The sequence below is a fragment of the Pangasianodon hypophthalmus genome, chromosome 20, assembly GCF_027358585.1.
Source record: "Pangasianodon hypophthalmus isolate fPanHyp1 chromosome 20, fPanHyp1.pri, whole genome shotgun sequence".
Taxonomy (NCBI): domain Eukaryota; kingdom Metazoa; phylum Chordata; class Actinopteri; order Siluriformes; family Pangasiidae; genus Pangasianodon; species Pangasianodon hypophthalmus.
In genome coordinates, this window is record NC_069729.1 from 15,277,559 (window position 1) to 15,293,062 (window position 15,504).

A 15,504-nucleotide genomic window follows, 5' to 3' on the forward strand; every position below is an offset into this window, starting at 1 on the left:
TTATATTAGATGTGAGGCTAAAATCTAATGTCTATAAACAGCTATTAGTGTTGAGGGTAATGCACTAAATAACATGACAAACAGAAATAGTCAACACGATAAACACAAAAGCACATACTGTTCGATCAGTAAAAAATTACACAAAAAGACAGTGTGAAAAAAGTTTAGTTTAGTGTTTTTGGTTTGAATGAAAGGGTTATGAATTCATTCAAACCAAAAAAAAAACAAAAAAAAACCCAATAAACTTACATTTCTACATTAATTGGACAATGTGCAATTAGTCTATCTACTTTTATTTTCTGCCCCAAAGGCATTTTAGGGAAAAAAAAGATTTATAGAGTAAATAATTCATAGAAAGAAAAGATAGAAAGATGTCACTAGAAAGAAATCAGCCTCAGCTTCACTTCTTCATACCATTCCTGTGACCATCGGTGGTGCTATTGCTCTTGGTTCCACAAAAATTCCAAAATTATCCACTTTAAAACATTAGTTTACATCAAATAATCTTCTCCCTACTAGCCCATTTATACAAGCGAACCCCTGGTAACCACTCTTACACTGTTTTCAATCACAGCTGAAGGTGGGTGATATAATATTCCAACGAAGAGAAAGTAAAATTTGGTTTAGCCTAATGCTACTCTAGCAAACCCAGCACTTGTTTAATTTGATTTGTGCTTGTATGTACAATAGTGGTATATTATATAGAAATGGTTTTCCTGGTGCTGAAAAATTAAAAGTATTTCCAAAATTAACCGAGTCCAAACTTACCAACACTGTCCTTGTTAAGGTTTGTTTTGAAGAACAGATCAGGTACTGTTTTTAATCAACTAAGGATTAACAGGAGAAAAAGAAGCAGGTGAAGAGAGCAAAACATAGATAAAGGTGGCTTAAGTGGAATATGAATATAAAATCCAGTTTATAAAATCCAACTTTATGTGAAACCCACTTCCTTGCTGGTTCACATCAGTTCTCTGATAACTTTCAGACGCTTGAATTCAAAAGAGACCAAATTGTATACCATAAGCATGGAAATAACTGACCAATCAATCTACTATTATACCCCATTATATAACAAAATGACCTAAAATGCCAAAATATTTCTCTAAAATATAGATTCTGTCTCAACTTTTGTCTCAAGCTGTCCCAAAAAAATCTGCAGACTAAGGATGACCAGTGCTCACTTAGCCCTGTGAACTGTGATTATAGCATGGAAAAAAGCTAAGTTCAAATCTACAGCTTTAATCATAAGCCTATATCACACAGAAATTTTAATCATATAATCAAATAGATATATGAATCAAATGAGTGCAGTGGTTGTCAGAACACTTACACTGTACAGTGTAGGTCTGTATCCTATTATCTTCTAGTGTTGTCAAAAGCCATCTAATTTGTTCTAGTTTCTATATTATTTTGAATTTCTGTAGAAACTCTCTATATTGCTTTGTGGACAATTCTCACAGTCCTTGGACCTGAATGCTATGTCATCTGTTTTGAGGACAAGATTTGAATAGCAACAATCAGGTGTAGGTTGTCCACCAAAAAAAGGGTACTTGTACTCAGACTTTGGCTATCAGCTTGGGAAAACTTGTTGTCACAAACATCCTTGCCCCTAGAGGCTTGGCAGAATCAGGAAGAGGAAATGAGTATCAGCTGGGAAGGCAATCATTATTTTCCTCCATGCTGTCACAGCTAGAAACACCCTCACAGGAATTCTGGCAACCATAGTGCCCACAAGCTCCATACGAGTCATTATACATTATTCTCTCTAATTTCATCTTTGCTGACTTTGGAAATAACTTTTTAGAAGTTTGATGGACGTCTTGTTTCAAACTGACTGGTAATTAACTCTGGATTGATGAATGTACTGTTGATTGTGACAAGCATTGGATATCCCATTCACACTTGATGATAAGAATTCTCTGCACAACCTCAGTTCTCCTGCTTAAAGGACCTTCAAATATGACTTTGTGTGAAGAAAAAAACACACACTGAGAAATGTGAATGCTTGCCGAAGGCTTCCAGAACCTTGCTGCGAGTCTCCTGTGAGAGTTTCCACTGCTAAGATGGAGTTGATCTGTTACTACAGAGACATCACACTCCCATTTCTCTTTTTATATCTCACTCTCTTAGTCTGTCTTAATCTATTCACTTAGTGAGCCTTAGGCGACATTACGGCAAACTTTCCCAGTGCCTGTCTAGCTTGGCTCCTCTTCCCTGCTTCTGAAACCCACATTTTGTATGCAAGCTGCATATCAAACCATATCAAAAAAGTGTGATATTTTCAGAAGAATTATACTTAATATTTTAGAATTAAATACTAGGATTTTTATTGCCAACCCTTACGGTTATAGAAATTGCAGACATTTGATACCATACTTTGTATATCACGAACATTTCGAGTTTTGGAGAGTGATTTGAAAATGTACCACATTTTGTTTAACATTATATAAGCCCCACCAGTCTAATGCTAGCCAAATAATTATTCACAGCATCTTGGCCTCTCTCTCACTCTCTCGCGCTCACTTTCTGTCCACCCACTCATCCGAGTCCTGACGATCCGTTAATGGTCCTGCACCTCCCACTTGAAAGCTGTCCACCGCTCCCGTCCAGGGTCAGCCCAAAATTGTATTACACCTCATTGCAATTAGGCAAAGATAAGCCTGATGTTTTATTGGAGTGTCATGAAAAGTGTAACCTTTTGGATCAGAGCCTTTCAGTACAGATCTGGAAGTAGTATCTCAATTCTCTCACAATAGATCAAGCTAAATATGAGAATTATTAGCTGCTGTTGGTAACTATTGAAAGCTTTTCTTATGAAGGTATTATGGTAAATGTAGGAAGCTGTATGCCTTTTTATCTCCTCTATTCCCTCTCCACACATTAACCACAACATCTGGCCCAGGCTAGTCCCCTGCGGCTCTCTGAATGGTTCTACTGTGGCTTGTTCATTAGACCTCCCATCCTGATTTCCTGCAAAATAATACAGCTGTTGTGCCAGTAAGGCTCAAGGACTTAGACAATGCTTTGATGGTAGCCTCAAATAACATTTGAAATCCTCTCTATTTGTTGGTATGCTTTTGTCAGTTGGTGGTATCATGGGGCAGCAAGTAGCATTGATACCACAGAGCTCCTGTTCTGGAGATACTGATCTCCAGTTACTGCTTGTGAAGAGTTTTTCATGTTCTCCCAGTGTTTTTGTTGGTTTTCTCAGAGTAGTCCAGTTTCATACTAACATGCCGGTAGGTGGATTTGCCAGTTGTGTCTCCTCCAGGGTGTATTATTGCCTTGTGCCCAGTTTTCCAGGGGTAGGATCTGCAGTGATCCTGACCAAAATAGGCAGACAGTCCCTATTTTGCTCTACCAGGTGTTCAGTGTGGACAGCATGGTGCCACAGTGGGCAGCGTTGCAGCCTCACTACTCCAAGGTCCCTGATCCTGAGCTTGAGTTACTGGCTATGGTGAGTTTTGCATGTTCTTCCCATGTCTGTGTGGCTTTCTTTTGGGTTCTTCAGGTTTCCTCCCACCTTCCAAAACAATTGTTTAAATTAACTATGCTAAATTGCCCCTAGGTGTGAATGTGTGCACATCGTACCCTGTGATCCAGGGTGTATTCCTGCTCACATCCAGTGTTCCCAGCTTTGAATCCACCATGACCCTGACCAAGTGGTTACTTAAGGTGAATGATTGAATGTGTTCAGTGTGTGGGATTGTAAACTGTCTCAGGGTTTATGATGACTGGCTTGGGAAGCATGGTATGATATAAGCTTTAGACTGTTTTGCAGATTATATTGTTTAGACTACCAGCAACATTGGAAACAGCATCAAAAAAGGACAGACACTATTGAGCATACCTTTTCAATAAACTTTTTCAGATTTCAGCTGCCAAGTACTTGATGTACATTTCCTTTCAGTGAGTCTTTCACTGTCTTTCAAACTTGACGTGATTACATAACTGACCACTCAATTGAAAACTCACATCATCCCCCAGTATTTGATTGATTTATTTCCTGTAAATCTGTGCTTATTCCTTTCCTTTTTTGTCAATTCTCGGCCAGTGAACTATCTGAACATGCCTCTTATTGCTAATCACCAGATCATTCATCAACCTTATAGCCTTTTGGCATTTGTGTAACTATGCTAAAACATGTAAAAGTCTTTAAAATTCACTAACAATATTCAGAGCTGCCCTTGAATTGAACAAAGCCAAAGAAACACTTCTTTGTTAACGATGAAAGGGTTTAATGACTACCTGTCATTGCTTGCAAAGGACAATGTTGTTTCCTAAAGTGAAGGCTGTTGTTGCTTTTCTGTGAACTGATTGGACATTCTTGGCAGGGGAGCTTGTCAAATCAGCGAGTCAACTAGTGTGCAATGATGTGTATTCCCATGCTGGTGAGCATACACACACACATGGACAAGTATCCACACAACTGAACAGACATGTCTCAGGAATATTGTTGCATCAAGTTCACATGCATGCAGTTTGGAGAGTGACATTTTTTAGCTTCTGGAAACCAGAGACAAGTGAGCATATGCAAACAGTCCTCAGAGTCCTCTGTCTGAGAGTTCTCGGGCATAGCTGGAGTCAAATCAGAAAAGGTTACCCCAAATATAAAGTGATGACTAATGGTAAACAGGAATTAGAAACTATAATTAGGACAAATGAACTACTTAAATAGTAAGTACTAGTAAGGAAAGAAAAATAAGAATTAGAAGACAGAAGGTGAACAGGAGACTTAGTTACATAGAGTTGAGCAGTTAAAGGCCCACCAGTGGCTTTCTGAAAATCCCAGGATTTGAACTGGAAGTTTTCCGAACACTAGCTCAGAATCTTAACTAGTAAGCTACCACTGACCTCTGTTAGAGTCTAGGAGTCCTTCATGTTTATCTCAAATCCCTTCTGCTTGCATATTTTCAAGTAAGAGAGATAATCCACTACACACAAAAGCACTTGATTATCTAGGTTATAATTCTAAGCATGCTGGAGAGCTGCAAATGGAAATCATGAGAAATATCCACTAGTTTTACTTAATCTCTGTTCCAATGATGAATGCATAGAGAGTGTTTGCTGGGGTAAATTTCTGGGAAATTAGAAAGTTTGATAACAAACATGAACAGATAAAAATAGAAAAGAGGAAACAAAAAACAAGGACACCAAGGTAGATAAAATTGGGGGAGAAAAAGCTATATCTTGAACCTTAAAAGGTTTATGGTTGCCCTGTCAGGAGGAGTTCCAAGTAGAACTTCTTTTAGAAGATAAGAACCCTTAATATCCAAAGAAATAACAAACAACATGCAGCGGTGGTCATGGATGTATATGGCTACATTGCATTTGTAATGTAAAGGCTAATATGTCTTGAGGTTTCCTGTACAATATAGAAGGGCTGCCTAATCACCAGTCCTTGAGGATTTCTCACTGAATCAAATTACTTTTGAAATGTCCAGCCATGCTGCTGTATCGGGTACATGTGGCACTTTTTAGTGTCACATGTGGACACATTTTACAAACATTATATTAATTCAGTCCCCTCTCATACAGTATGTAGATATACACGATATGGCCAAAAGTATGTGGACATTCCCCAAATGTTTGCCACAAAGTTGGAAGCACACAATTGTCTAGATTGTCCATAAAGTGATGGTATGCCAAGGTTGGAATGGAAGAACTTGAGTGGCCTACACAGACCCTTGACCTCAACTCTACTGAACACCTTTGGAATGTTTTGGAATGCCAGCTGGGCACCAAGCCTTCTCATTTGACATCAGTACCTGACCTCACTATGCTCTTGTGGCAAATCCCCACAGCCACATTCCAAAATCCAGTAGAAAGCCACAGAAGAGTTGGGGCTGTTATAGAAGTGGCGGAGGGACCATCTTCATAATTAACGGGTTTGGAATAGAATTGTTTTTAACAAGCCCATTGGGGTGCGATGGTCATGTATCCACATACTTGTCCATATAATATACATATAGGCCATATAGCGTATTTCATAGTCAAGATCAATACACATACAAGAATCAAAAACTAGAACAACCTGGAAACCAATGCTCAGAGCTTAATGGTACTGATACCAGATACAGTTGTCAAGAGGATATATAAGAAGGCAAAATAACCACAAACAGAGAGCAGGTAAGTACAATCGGTAACAGACCAATGAAGGGACGGGGCGGAAACATAACGAAAACCAAAATTTAGACACATGATAAAACAAACAAAACACAAGGAGAACTAATAAGCACAAGCAACGTTCACATTGCTGGGAACTGTGATGTGCTGAGAGGGGAAATTTGTGACTGGAATTCTGATGAAATAATTGTTAAGGGAAGTGATATGTTTGTATACTGCTCCATTAAGAAATATGGCATTACTTTACATTTGCAGCAATGGTCTCAATGATAGAGTTAGTGTATAGCATTTAGACTGGGCAGGATATCTGTATATTTAGCCATTGGATGAGGTTGTTATAGGAAATGCTATTATACCATTGGATATTATTGCTATATCAAAGCTGTCAAGTGCACTAAATGGCTAGAAAGCATGCAACAAATAAATTACCAAACACAAACCTCCTGTCTGTTGGACATGGTGTAGAAATACAAAACGCATGTGAGCTACAGTACTGGAATCAGTATATGTGGACCAGTATTAAAAAGGGCACTGGTTTATATGAAATGTGATATCTTCTACACACAGCAATTTATACAAAAAAAAAAAACAAGTTTAAAATTCAAAAACATTGATAACTTTATAGTTCTGTGCACTGTGGACAAGTTCATTAGAGTTGAACGTGTACAAGAGCAGGTGTAAATGGGGCCAGAGAGACAAATGGAAAGCTCTACTCTGAATGACTTTTCTTCTTTTAAAGAAATGTCTTCATCCGATGTAGCATCTGTCTGGTCAGCCTATTTTTCTGTCAGCCATGCCTCAGGTAGACTACATTTCTCTTTTCTGTCTTCCTCCCATAAACTCTCAAAACTCTGACACCCTGGTTCCATTAGGCTGGGCTGTGGCAGAGAGGAAGTGTTCTCCTCGCCTGCCTCAGATCTGATTAAAGCTTCCTACTCTCCTTCATTCTCCCCCTGTCATCGCTCTGTCTCTCCATCCTGACTTTCCCAGACCCCCTGTGGGAAACGAGAGGAGAACGAGGCACATTATTAACCACCCACCTCCTCTTTAGTCTCAGCTCCTTGTGTGAGAGAGCCGCTAAGGTGTCAGAGCGTCTGCAGGAGGCCGCCTTTAATTGACATTATGTAGAGCCGTCTGTATTAAGGAACAGCGGGACTTATTGAGTTGTTAAGACTTGAGCCACTAGGCATCTTATGCAAATGATTTCAAGGTGAATTTAAGCTTGTGCTGTTTTGTTGCAGTGAGAAGTTCATGGTGAGGCTCAACAAAAACGGAGGCCCAAAGAACCCAGAGAAAATCGACCGGCTCTGTGCACTGTTTACGGTAAAAAAAAAAACTGAGAGCAGGGTTTCCATTTTTCATCCACCTGCTTTTTTGGATGTAATGTGCATTTTAAAAATGTGAATTTAAAGAAATCCTAAACGGAGGTGCTAAAAATTTAAAGCATCATTAAAAATGGCATGTTTTGCCAAATGACTGAGGTGGAAAAGGTTGGTTTATCAATAAAGCACAAAACTATTATGGAAATAGTATAAAAAAAATAAAGTAAAAATTCAAACAATGCCAACCCTGATATTTTGTGCATATGACAAATAAACTTGAAACTTGAAATTCAATGAGAAACGTGTTACTTCATGGAAAAGTAATTGCGTAATGGGTTTGGTGTAGTTGCCCAAAATGAAATATGCCCCAAAAGATGTAAATACTGTATAAGGTAAATGTAATAACGCAAAATATAGAATAATAAAAAAAAACTGCTAGAGCAGTGTATTATTGTAGTGATGTAAACATTATACACAATAATTTGACACTAATGATATAATTACAGTTGCCGTTTCATAGATAGCTGTTAGCTTTTTATACCTTGTTGCTCCCTATTTCAGAATAATCAACATACCGTAACATTCTTTTCATATTTTCTTTTGAAAAATGTAGATTTTTGCAAAACATCTGGATGGAAACCTGCCTCACACATCACTATGGCTACGCTACAGAACATTAAGCACACATTATATCTAGTAGTCATTAGTAAATTAACACTTTCATTTACATCGGGCTTAATACACAGCGAATACAGCGATCACATTAGAGAACACTTTAATTTGGCTGTAAATTGAACAGTGGTGATTATACAGGGCAGCTTTAGCACACGGGATACAATCATGTCCTGTACAATTGACAAATATATTGCTCTACAATATGCCTCATCTCTTTCTCTGTATCTCCACAGGACCTGAGCAATAAGGATATGAAACGAGACCTATACATTGTTGCTCAGGTCATCAGGACTGGTAAGTGGGCCTATAATGATCCCAGTTGAATTTTACCCCTATAAAACAGAGCTAAAATCTCTGCCCCCTCCCTCATGTGCACATCTTTCGCTTTGAGCCGAATGTGCTCCAGTTTTTCTTTCTTTCTTTTTTTTTGTACTTCACCTGCTATGGAATTCGCATCACAAGTGCTTTTATGTAACTGCAGCATTGTACATTTGAGCTCAGTAAGGTGCAAAGAGAACAGTACAATCAGTGGAATGCAGCAATTTGCACAGTGTATTATCATGTTTTACCTTATCAGGAGATTTCAGATATGTTACTTTGTCTGATTAGCTATTTTACATGAATCAATAAAAATGAAAATGATTCATGTTGCTCTTTATTCTCTGGATGATGTTAAAGGAACCCTTCTCACATCAGGATGCTGTGAGGATGGTGTGCTATGAAAAGTTATCCTAATATGCTTAATATGTTAAGGATTTTTTTTACCAACATGTTTTTCTTTTTGTTTTATCTGTTTCATCTGTTTTAGATTTATAAAATAGAACTTATTACATATTTATATTACATATTCATTATTTTGCTAAGTCTTGTTGCTATTTATTTATTTATTTATTTATTTATTTTTCATTTCTGTGGCATATTCTTTCTTTCTTTCTTTCTTAGCACACTCTCTTTTCTTTCTTAGTGCACTCGTCCAAATATGATTGTTCTCTAATAATAACTAATTCAATAATTTGGTGTTCTCCCTACATTATGAGTTTGTTTAAATTTACATATAAGGAGACTCAATAAATTCAACCTTGATTGATTGGCTTCAAATTATGTATTTGGTACTAGCTACTGCAACTTCATATACAGATTGTTGTCAAGTTTTAATAGTTTATTTATTTCAATTATTTATATTTTGTGAAACAATGTCATTTCATGATATTTCATTAATGACTTGAAAGAAAGCAAACTAAATCCATAAATGAAGACAAATAAGAAGAGTTAGTGTGTGTTTGTGGAATCTGATGCACTGCAGTGGCTGAGCTGCAATACTGGATGATTTATTGTATGTGACGCTTGTAAGCCATTCTTTCACCGTTTAGTTGTCATTCTGTCATTTTCAGCTGTGTGTGAGCTTTGCCTTTTATAGAGATTTGTGGGCATCACTGAATGTAAATCAGCTGTGCCATGAATGCGCTTGGTAATATATGAGTAATTGGCATTTATCAACATACACACATGACTAGGAAGAAATTTTTCTGTTACCAAAAGTTGTGTAAATCTGTCTGGTTTGGCTTATGAAAACATTTACATATGAGTGAAAGCACAAAAATTGAAGTTTTTGCAACACACTGAATAACCTTTGTAAAAGTTTGTTAATGAGATTAAATTTCATCTTTAATTTTTCAGAAAATATTAAAATAATACAGTTGCGTTTTACATTATGTGCAGTTCTAATACTAACTCTAGTGCTAACTGCAAGTTGACGTTTCAGTTATGGTAATGTTAGTTAGCTGGAAAATGTAAGCGAAGTTAACAGGAGGGCTACAGTTTTGATAAAGTAACTTACAGTTACATTGTGTTAAAGTGAAAGTTGTGTGCTATTTCATAGTTGCTGTCATTGCATAATTAGATTCAATGTTACATCAATATCGGCTAACTGAAAAGCAGTCATTTTGTGTATTTTGGACTTGCACCCATGTTTTCTGGCCAAAGCTCTATCTTGAATGTTTACTTCTGCCAAAGTAGGGACTTCTTTTGTCTAGCCAGATGATTTACACTGTTGGTTTGCAGGGTTGCTTCTATTGACTTGAATTCTCTAGCCTGCAATCAGGTGTGTTAGATCATAGAAAGCTCCAGACAGTGACAGCTCAGATATGCAGTTCATTGCTTCTGATTTATGTTTCTGTTGCTGAACATTACTCCCTCACTCCATACCGCAGTGACTCTGCTGTAATAGTATCATCCATTTCCGTGTGTAGATGTTGACATGGTAATGTAGTGCTTTCTGTTCATAGGGCGAATGCTGCTGAATGACTCGAAGAAGGGCCCTCCACATGTGCACTACCGACGCCCATACGGATGCGCTGTGCTCGCTATGAGCGATGTGCTGCACACCATATCAGAACTAAAGGAAGAGAAAGACTTCGTGCTCAAAGTTTACACGTGAGTGTCTAGCACGTGCATACATGTGTCTTTAAAATGCGTGGTTGGTGCTAGAGAGGATCCATTAGTGATTGATGACGTACTCAGAGCACTGACTTGCACTTCCACAGAGTGGAAATGTTTCTATTGCTGATGCATTGGGTTATCTCAAAGAGATCTTCTGTCTCTGTACTGCCCACTCTCATTTTTAAGGCAGGAAATTACAGGTACAAAGCAAAGGTTTTGGTCATGTCAGTCCTTCTAAACTGCATCGTGTCTTGTTTTAAATGGTCGTAATAAAAACATCCAAAATCTACAGACAATTTTTTATCCATTTGTGACCACTTCATTATCTGAAACCTAACAGATAAGCTCATTCCGCTTGGCGCAATTATACCATGTCGTATATATCTGAAAAATTGTTTGCTGATATATGCTATGTCAGTTTATGTGTCATGATATATACATGTCAATTTCCTATATAAGCCTTATAACAACACTAACTAACAACATCAAACCACACTGTATTTTTATTTTTATTTTTAAATCTGTTTTATTTTTATTTATTTGTATTCAGGACTGAAAATCTCTTTTTTCTAAATGATCTGCATTCATTAAATTTTACATGTTCATTCTTCTTCCTAAGTAGACGGATATTATGAAGGAAATTTCCCACAATCTAAATTATTAATGTTAGATTTTATATACTGAATTTTTTTATAACCGTGCATTTCTCAATTAAACAACTTTTCTGTAAAAGTCTTTCTCCTGCGAGCATTTTCACAGGGAAATAATTATTTGAATTTCAGTAATATCAAGACTAGATTTGACTAGATAAGACTAGGGTTTTTTTATATGTGAAGTATGCCAAGTTTTATACTATTTAATTAGATGAAGCCTCATTTGAATGAATAAATGTACATTTTTAAAAAGACTTAATGCAAAAAAATACCTGTAAGAATATCAGCAATCGACTAGCAAAGATGAATTGTGCTGTATATTGTTTTTAAAAAAATGGACATATTATAGTGTCTTGCTTTAATTTCTTTTGTACAATGGGTGCATATTGTTGAGGTTTGTTAAGCAATTATGCCACAGTCTGATGTCAAAATTCTAAAGATGCTGAATTCTAAAGAGCAACAGTGATTCTGATCGATTTCATATGAATGAAGATTGGATTAAGTAATAGTACTCGCTTCAAACAACTAGCACCAGTTCAAAAACTAATAATCTAATAAAAAAAAAATCATACATCATAATGTCTGTCATACACTGTGTGTGAGAGACATTATGATGCATGATGATAATACATCTTCATGATGATAATACAATTTCATCATAAGACATTGCATCTCCTCTGACCCAAAAAGTAAATAATGCAAAAAAGCTTCTATCCATCATAAGTGATGCCATCAATACATTCTCTCAGGCTACTTAAGACCCTGATCAATGACCAACCACTAAAAACATCTGTAACATTGTATAGGTACTGCATCAGCAGTGAATAACTGTTAACTCCAAATTATCTTAATTTTCATTTACAGACAGCAAATTAACCCATAAGGTGCTGGAATTAAAGAAGTCTGTCATCCTTCTTTCATTCCAGCACCTTATGGGTTAAGATTTCATTTTATAATTTATTTTAGGATGTGCATTAATATGGCTAGCTTCTTTTTATTGGCCTAATTCCTAAATCTCATGCTCTCAACACAGACGTTCCAGCTAACAATTTTAGGCTAGCAAACCATTTTTTTAAATAGTATGGTTTTAGAAACTTGCAGTTCAAAGAATTTTCAATCTGTCATGTTTTTTGGCCTTTCTAATAACTATATGTAACATTTCTAACTGTTTCTATAACATTGTTAAGACATTGTAGTTATACTGACATTAGCAGTAACATTTCTATAATTGTATTTTCGTTAAATTGGGAATGTTTGGTGAGAGTCTTCAACAACCCGTTATTACTTTGCTGGAATGTTACTTAGGAATATGACAACCTGCTGAATACTTACTGAATGTTTTAGTAACTTTCTCTCCTGGCTAGCATTTGGCATGTATGTAAAATGTGGCATTGCATAAATGAAGGCCAGCTAGTGTTACACCATGGTAATGTTTTCAGTCAAGGAGGTCTTGATTGAGGGTTTTTCTTTCAAGGTAATCATTCAACCTATTGGAAATCAAAAACACAGTTGGTTGATTCCACTGATACTAATTATTTTGTTGGATAATTGGACATATAAGGTCTTCTCTGTAGAGCTCCTGATATTCGAAACCAGTTGCTTGACTTTATCTAGTTATACTTTATCTAGTGATGAGGACAAAATCTGATCATTTTTCTTTTGGATCTTCAAAATTTTAACGTTACCACCCAGTGATAATGGTTGTGATACCTACAACTGATACTTCCAGAGATTAATTGTGCACATAATAATGCTACGGAATGAAAATGAAATAACATGACACAAATCCTTATTTCTGCTTTGAAGGCATATTGGCTCTCATCTGATATAAATTTTTTGTTTGTTCTTGAGAAAAACAGCTTTTTGACAAAACACAGTGGAGCAGAACACAGAGCATATACTCTGTAGAAGGTTTGCACCTCAAACCCAATGTTTCTAAAATTCCACCTACGTAATAGACGTTTCATTCCAGCTCCCTCTATCATGAACTTTCACTCCGGTTGTTGTCTGGGGAACAAGCAGAATTGGTAAAGGGGAAAAAATATGGGAGAACCATACAACACTCAGGAAATCTTGTGATAGACTAGCAATCACTTTGACAGGTAATCATGTGGTATCCAAGCCCTGAGCTCATGTTTCTGCAAGCGTTAAAGACGAAAAAAGTGTTTTTTTTATCAGGCATCAGGGAGCATTTGGCGGAATATACCACTGAACCTCAAGCAACACCCAAGGGCTATATGAGAAAAACAAAGAAAGAAAAAATGCTTTAGATGCTCCTGTGTTTGAAAATACATTAAAAACATCTATTAGGATTTATTATCTAATTTGATGGACCCAAGCTGCAACTTAACCACAGGGGTGGAGTCATTTCCTGGTGCATAATTTGGAAAAAATAAAATGTCAGAGCTAATGTTTAGAACTCTGGCAGTCACATCTCGTTAGCCTCTCTGATTGAATTAGCTTGGCGTAGTGGGTTAAGTCATTTCCAGCCGCCATCCTGAACATGAAGTGTCAGACGTGATCATTTTCAGAAATAGCACCCTTGAACTTTCCAATCAGTGATGCTCCTTTCAACCCTTTCATACCCTTCATGTGCATTATCACTGCTGTAGTGGCACAATTAGTGCTAGAGACCCGATTACGAGCTTGAGGCTGTCTGACAGTTGTTTCACTCTCTGGCATGCAAGTTAGCCACAGAAAAGATCCCTCCCCTTTGTTTGCACTTAGCTGTAGGAATGAGGAAGAGAGTCACAATGAGAGATGTAGAGACATGGTAGAGCACAGTAGATGGCATTATAAAAGGATTTTGTGCATAAGGTTATTATTTATGGTGGATGCCTAATACTTTGATAGCTATATTCTCATGCATATTCTCATGCTATCATGCATGATATCATGCTAACACTATATTCTCATGCATCGTGCATGAAATCTGAGCATTCATTGATTGCATCATTGCACTCTGGACTATATGTGCGTGTGTGTATGCATGAAAGAGACTGAAAGGGAGGGTGAATGAGCCGGTTAGAGATATATGAGTGTATAAGTTATGCAGAGACACCTAGTGGTGTAAGGGAGTACAGAGCTTGATGCTTGATCAATCAAGTACCTTTAAACCACCTTTACATTTTCCATTGCATTGCGTAAACCTATAATCCTGTTTTCAAAGAACCCAGTTGGGTAGGGCAGCACTATCTGGTCAAAACTAACATATTGCGATTAAATTTTAATTATAGTGTACATACCTCGCAGTATATTATAAATAGCTAAAGAGCACATCATAGATAGATAGATAGATAGATAGATAGATAGATAGAAAGTATATTGATCCTGAGGGAAGTTGCAGCATTATAGTAATGGTAAAAAGACAAACATTCACAGATAACCATAAATACAGTAAGACAGCACAGTGCAAAGCACAAAAAAATCCTTTGTTACATTAAAAAAAATCAAAATGAACTGTTTAATTTTTTCATTATTATTATTATTATTATTATTATTGCTACTTTTTTTTGCTAGAAAACATCATGTGTCTGTTATAATGGAATTGCATCCAATTTTGCAGTAACATTTAACAAACAGCTCACTGATATTGCCATGTTACAGTTTAGTTCAATAGGTTCAGAAATTGAAATAAATTCATTTGGCACTTTATCCAAAACAATTGTGTCATACTGCACACAATCCTTGCCTAGAACTAAGGTTTAGATATACGCTGTATTCAGAGTCAATATTCATGCAGGGAAAGTTCTCAGGATTCAGAGTGGTGCAGCTGTTTTAAGATGATTAAGTATGATTAATTAATTGTGTCATATTTATGTATTTAATATTGCCCTCAAATGGCATTCCATATATTTTTGATTGGATTTACAGATAAAACATAAATTTCATTGTGGTTACAAATACCAGTCAGATAGAAGCGCTGGACTTAACCCTTCCATACATAAATTATTTATATGCATACCCAGAATCTTTTATATTTTCTCTTTTTTTAATTAAAATTGCATGAAGTTTGAATTTTGATTCTGTCTAAATATTACTTATTATTATGAAAATAATCTTCCAATGTCCAATTTTTTTTTACTTTTGGTCTAAAATATGTAATGCTGAAGAAGTTTTAGAAACGATCATTTCTGAACATTTCTGAAAATTTACACAGTTTAATGATGCAAGGAGTTAAAAAAACTGACATATGGCTCTGTTGCCTATTAATTCAGAAAGCTTCCCTTCTTGCACTAGCATTAGTGCATTCTGTGGCTTTTGTGGGAACAATTGGCTTCAAAATTGCT

At 36.4% G+C, this 15,504-nt stretch overlaps 1 protein-coding gene across 8 annotated transcripts in view; it reads left to right on the top strand.

The window, feature by feature from the left end:
• The window catches only part of dock3 (dedicator of cytokinesis 3), a 234,638-nt gene that overhangs the window by 157,100 nt on the left and 62,034 nt on the right, over positions 1-15,504 (top strand). For all 8 annotated transcript variants that reach the window (XM_034314016.2, XM_034314015.2, XM_034314022.2 and 5 more), the window contains 3 exons: positions 7,368-7,449; positions 8,357-8,417; positions 10,409-10,556. In XM_034314016.2, coding sequence (XP_034169907.1) covers positions 7,368-7,449; positions 8,357-8,417; positions 10,409-10,556 — 291 coding nt within the window. The remainder of the gene's footprint in view (positions 1-7,367; positions 7,450-8,356; positions 8,418-10,408; positions 10,557-15,504) is intronic.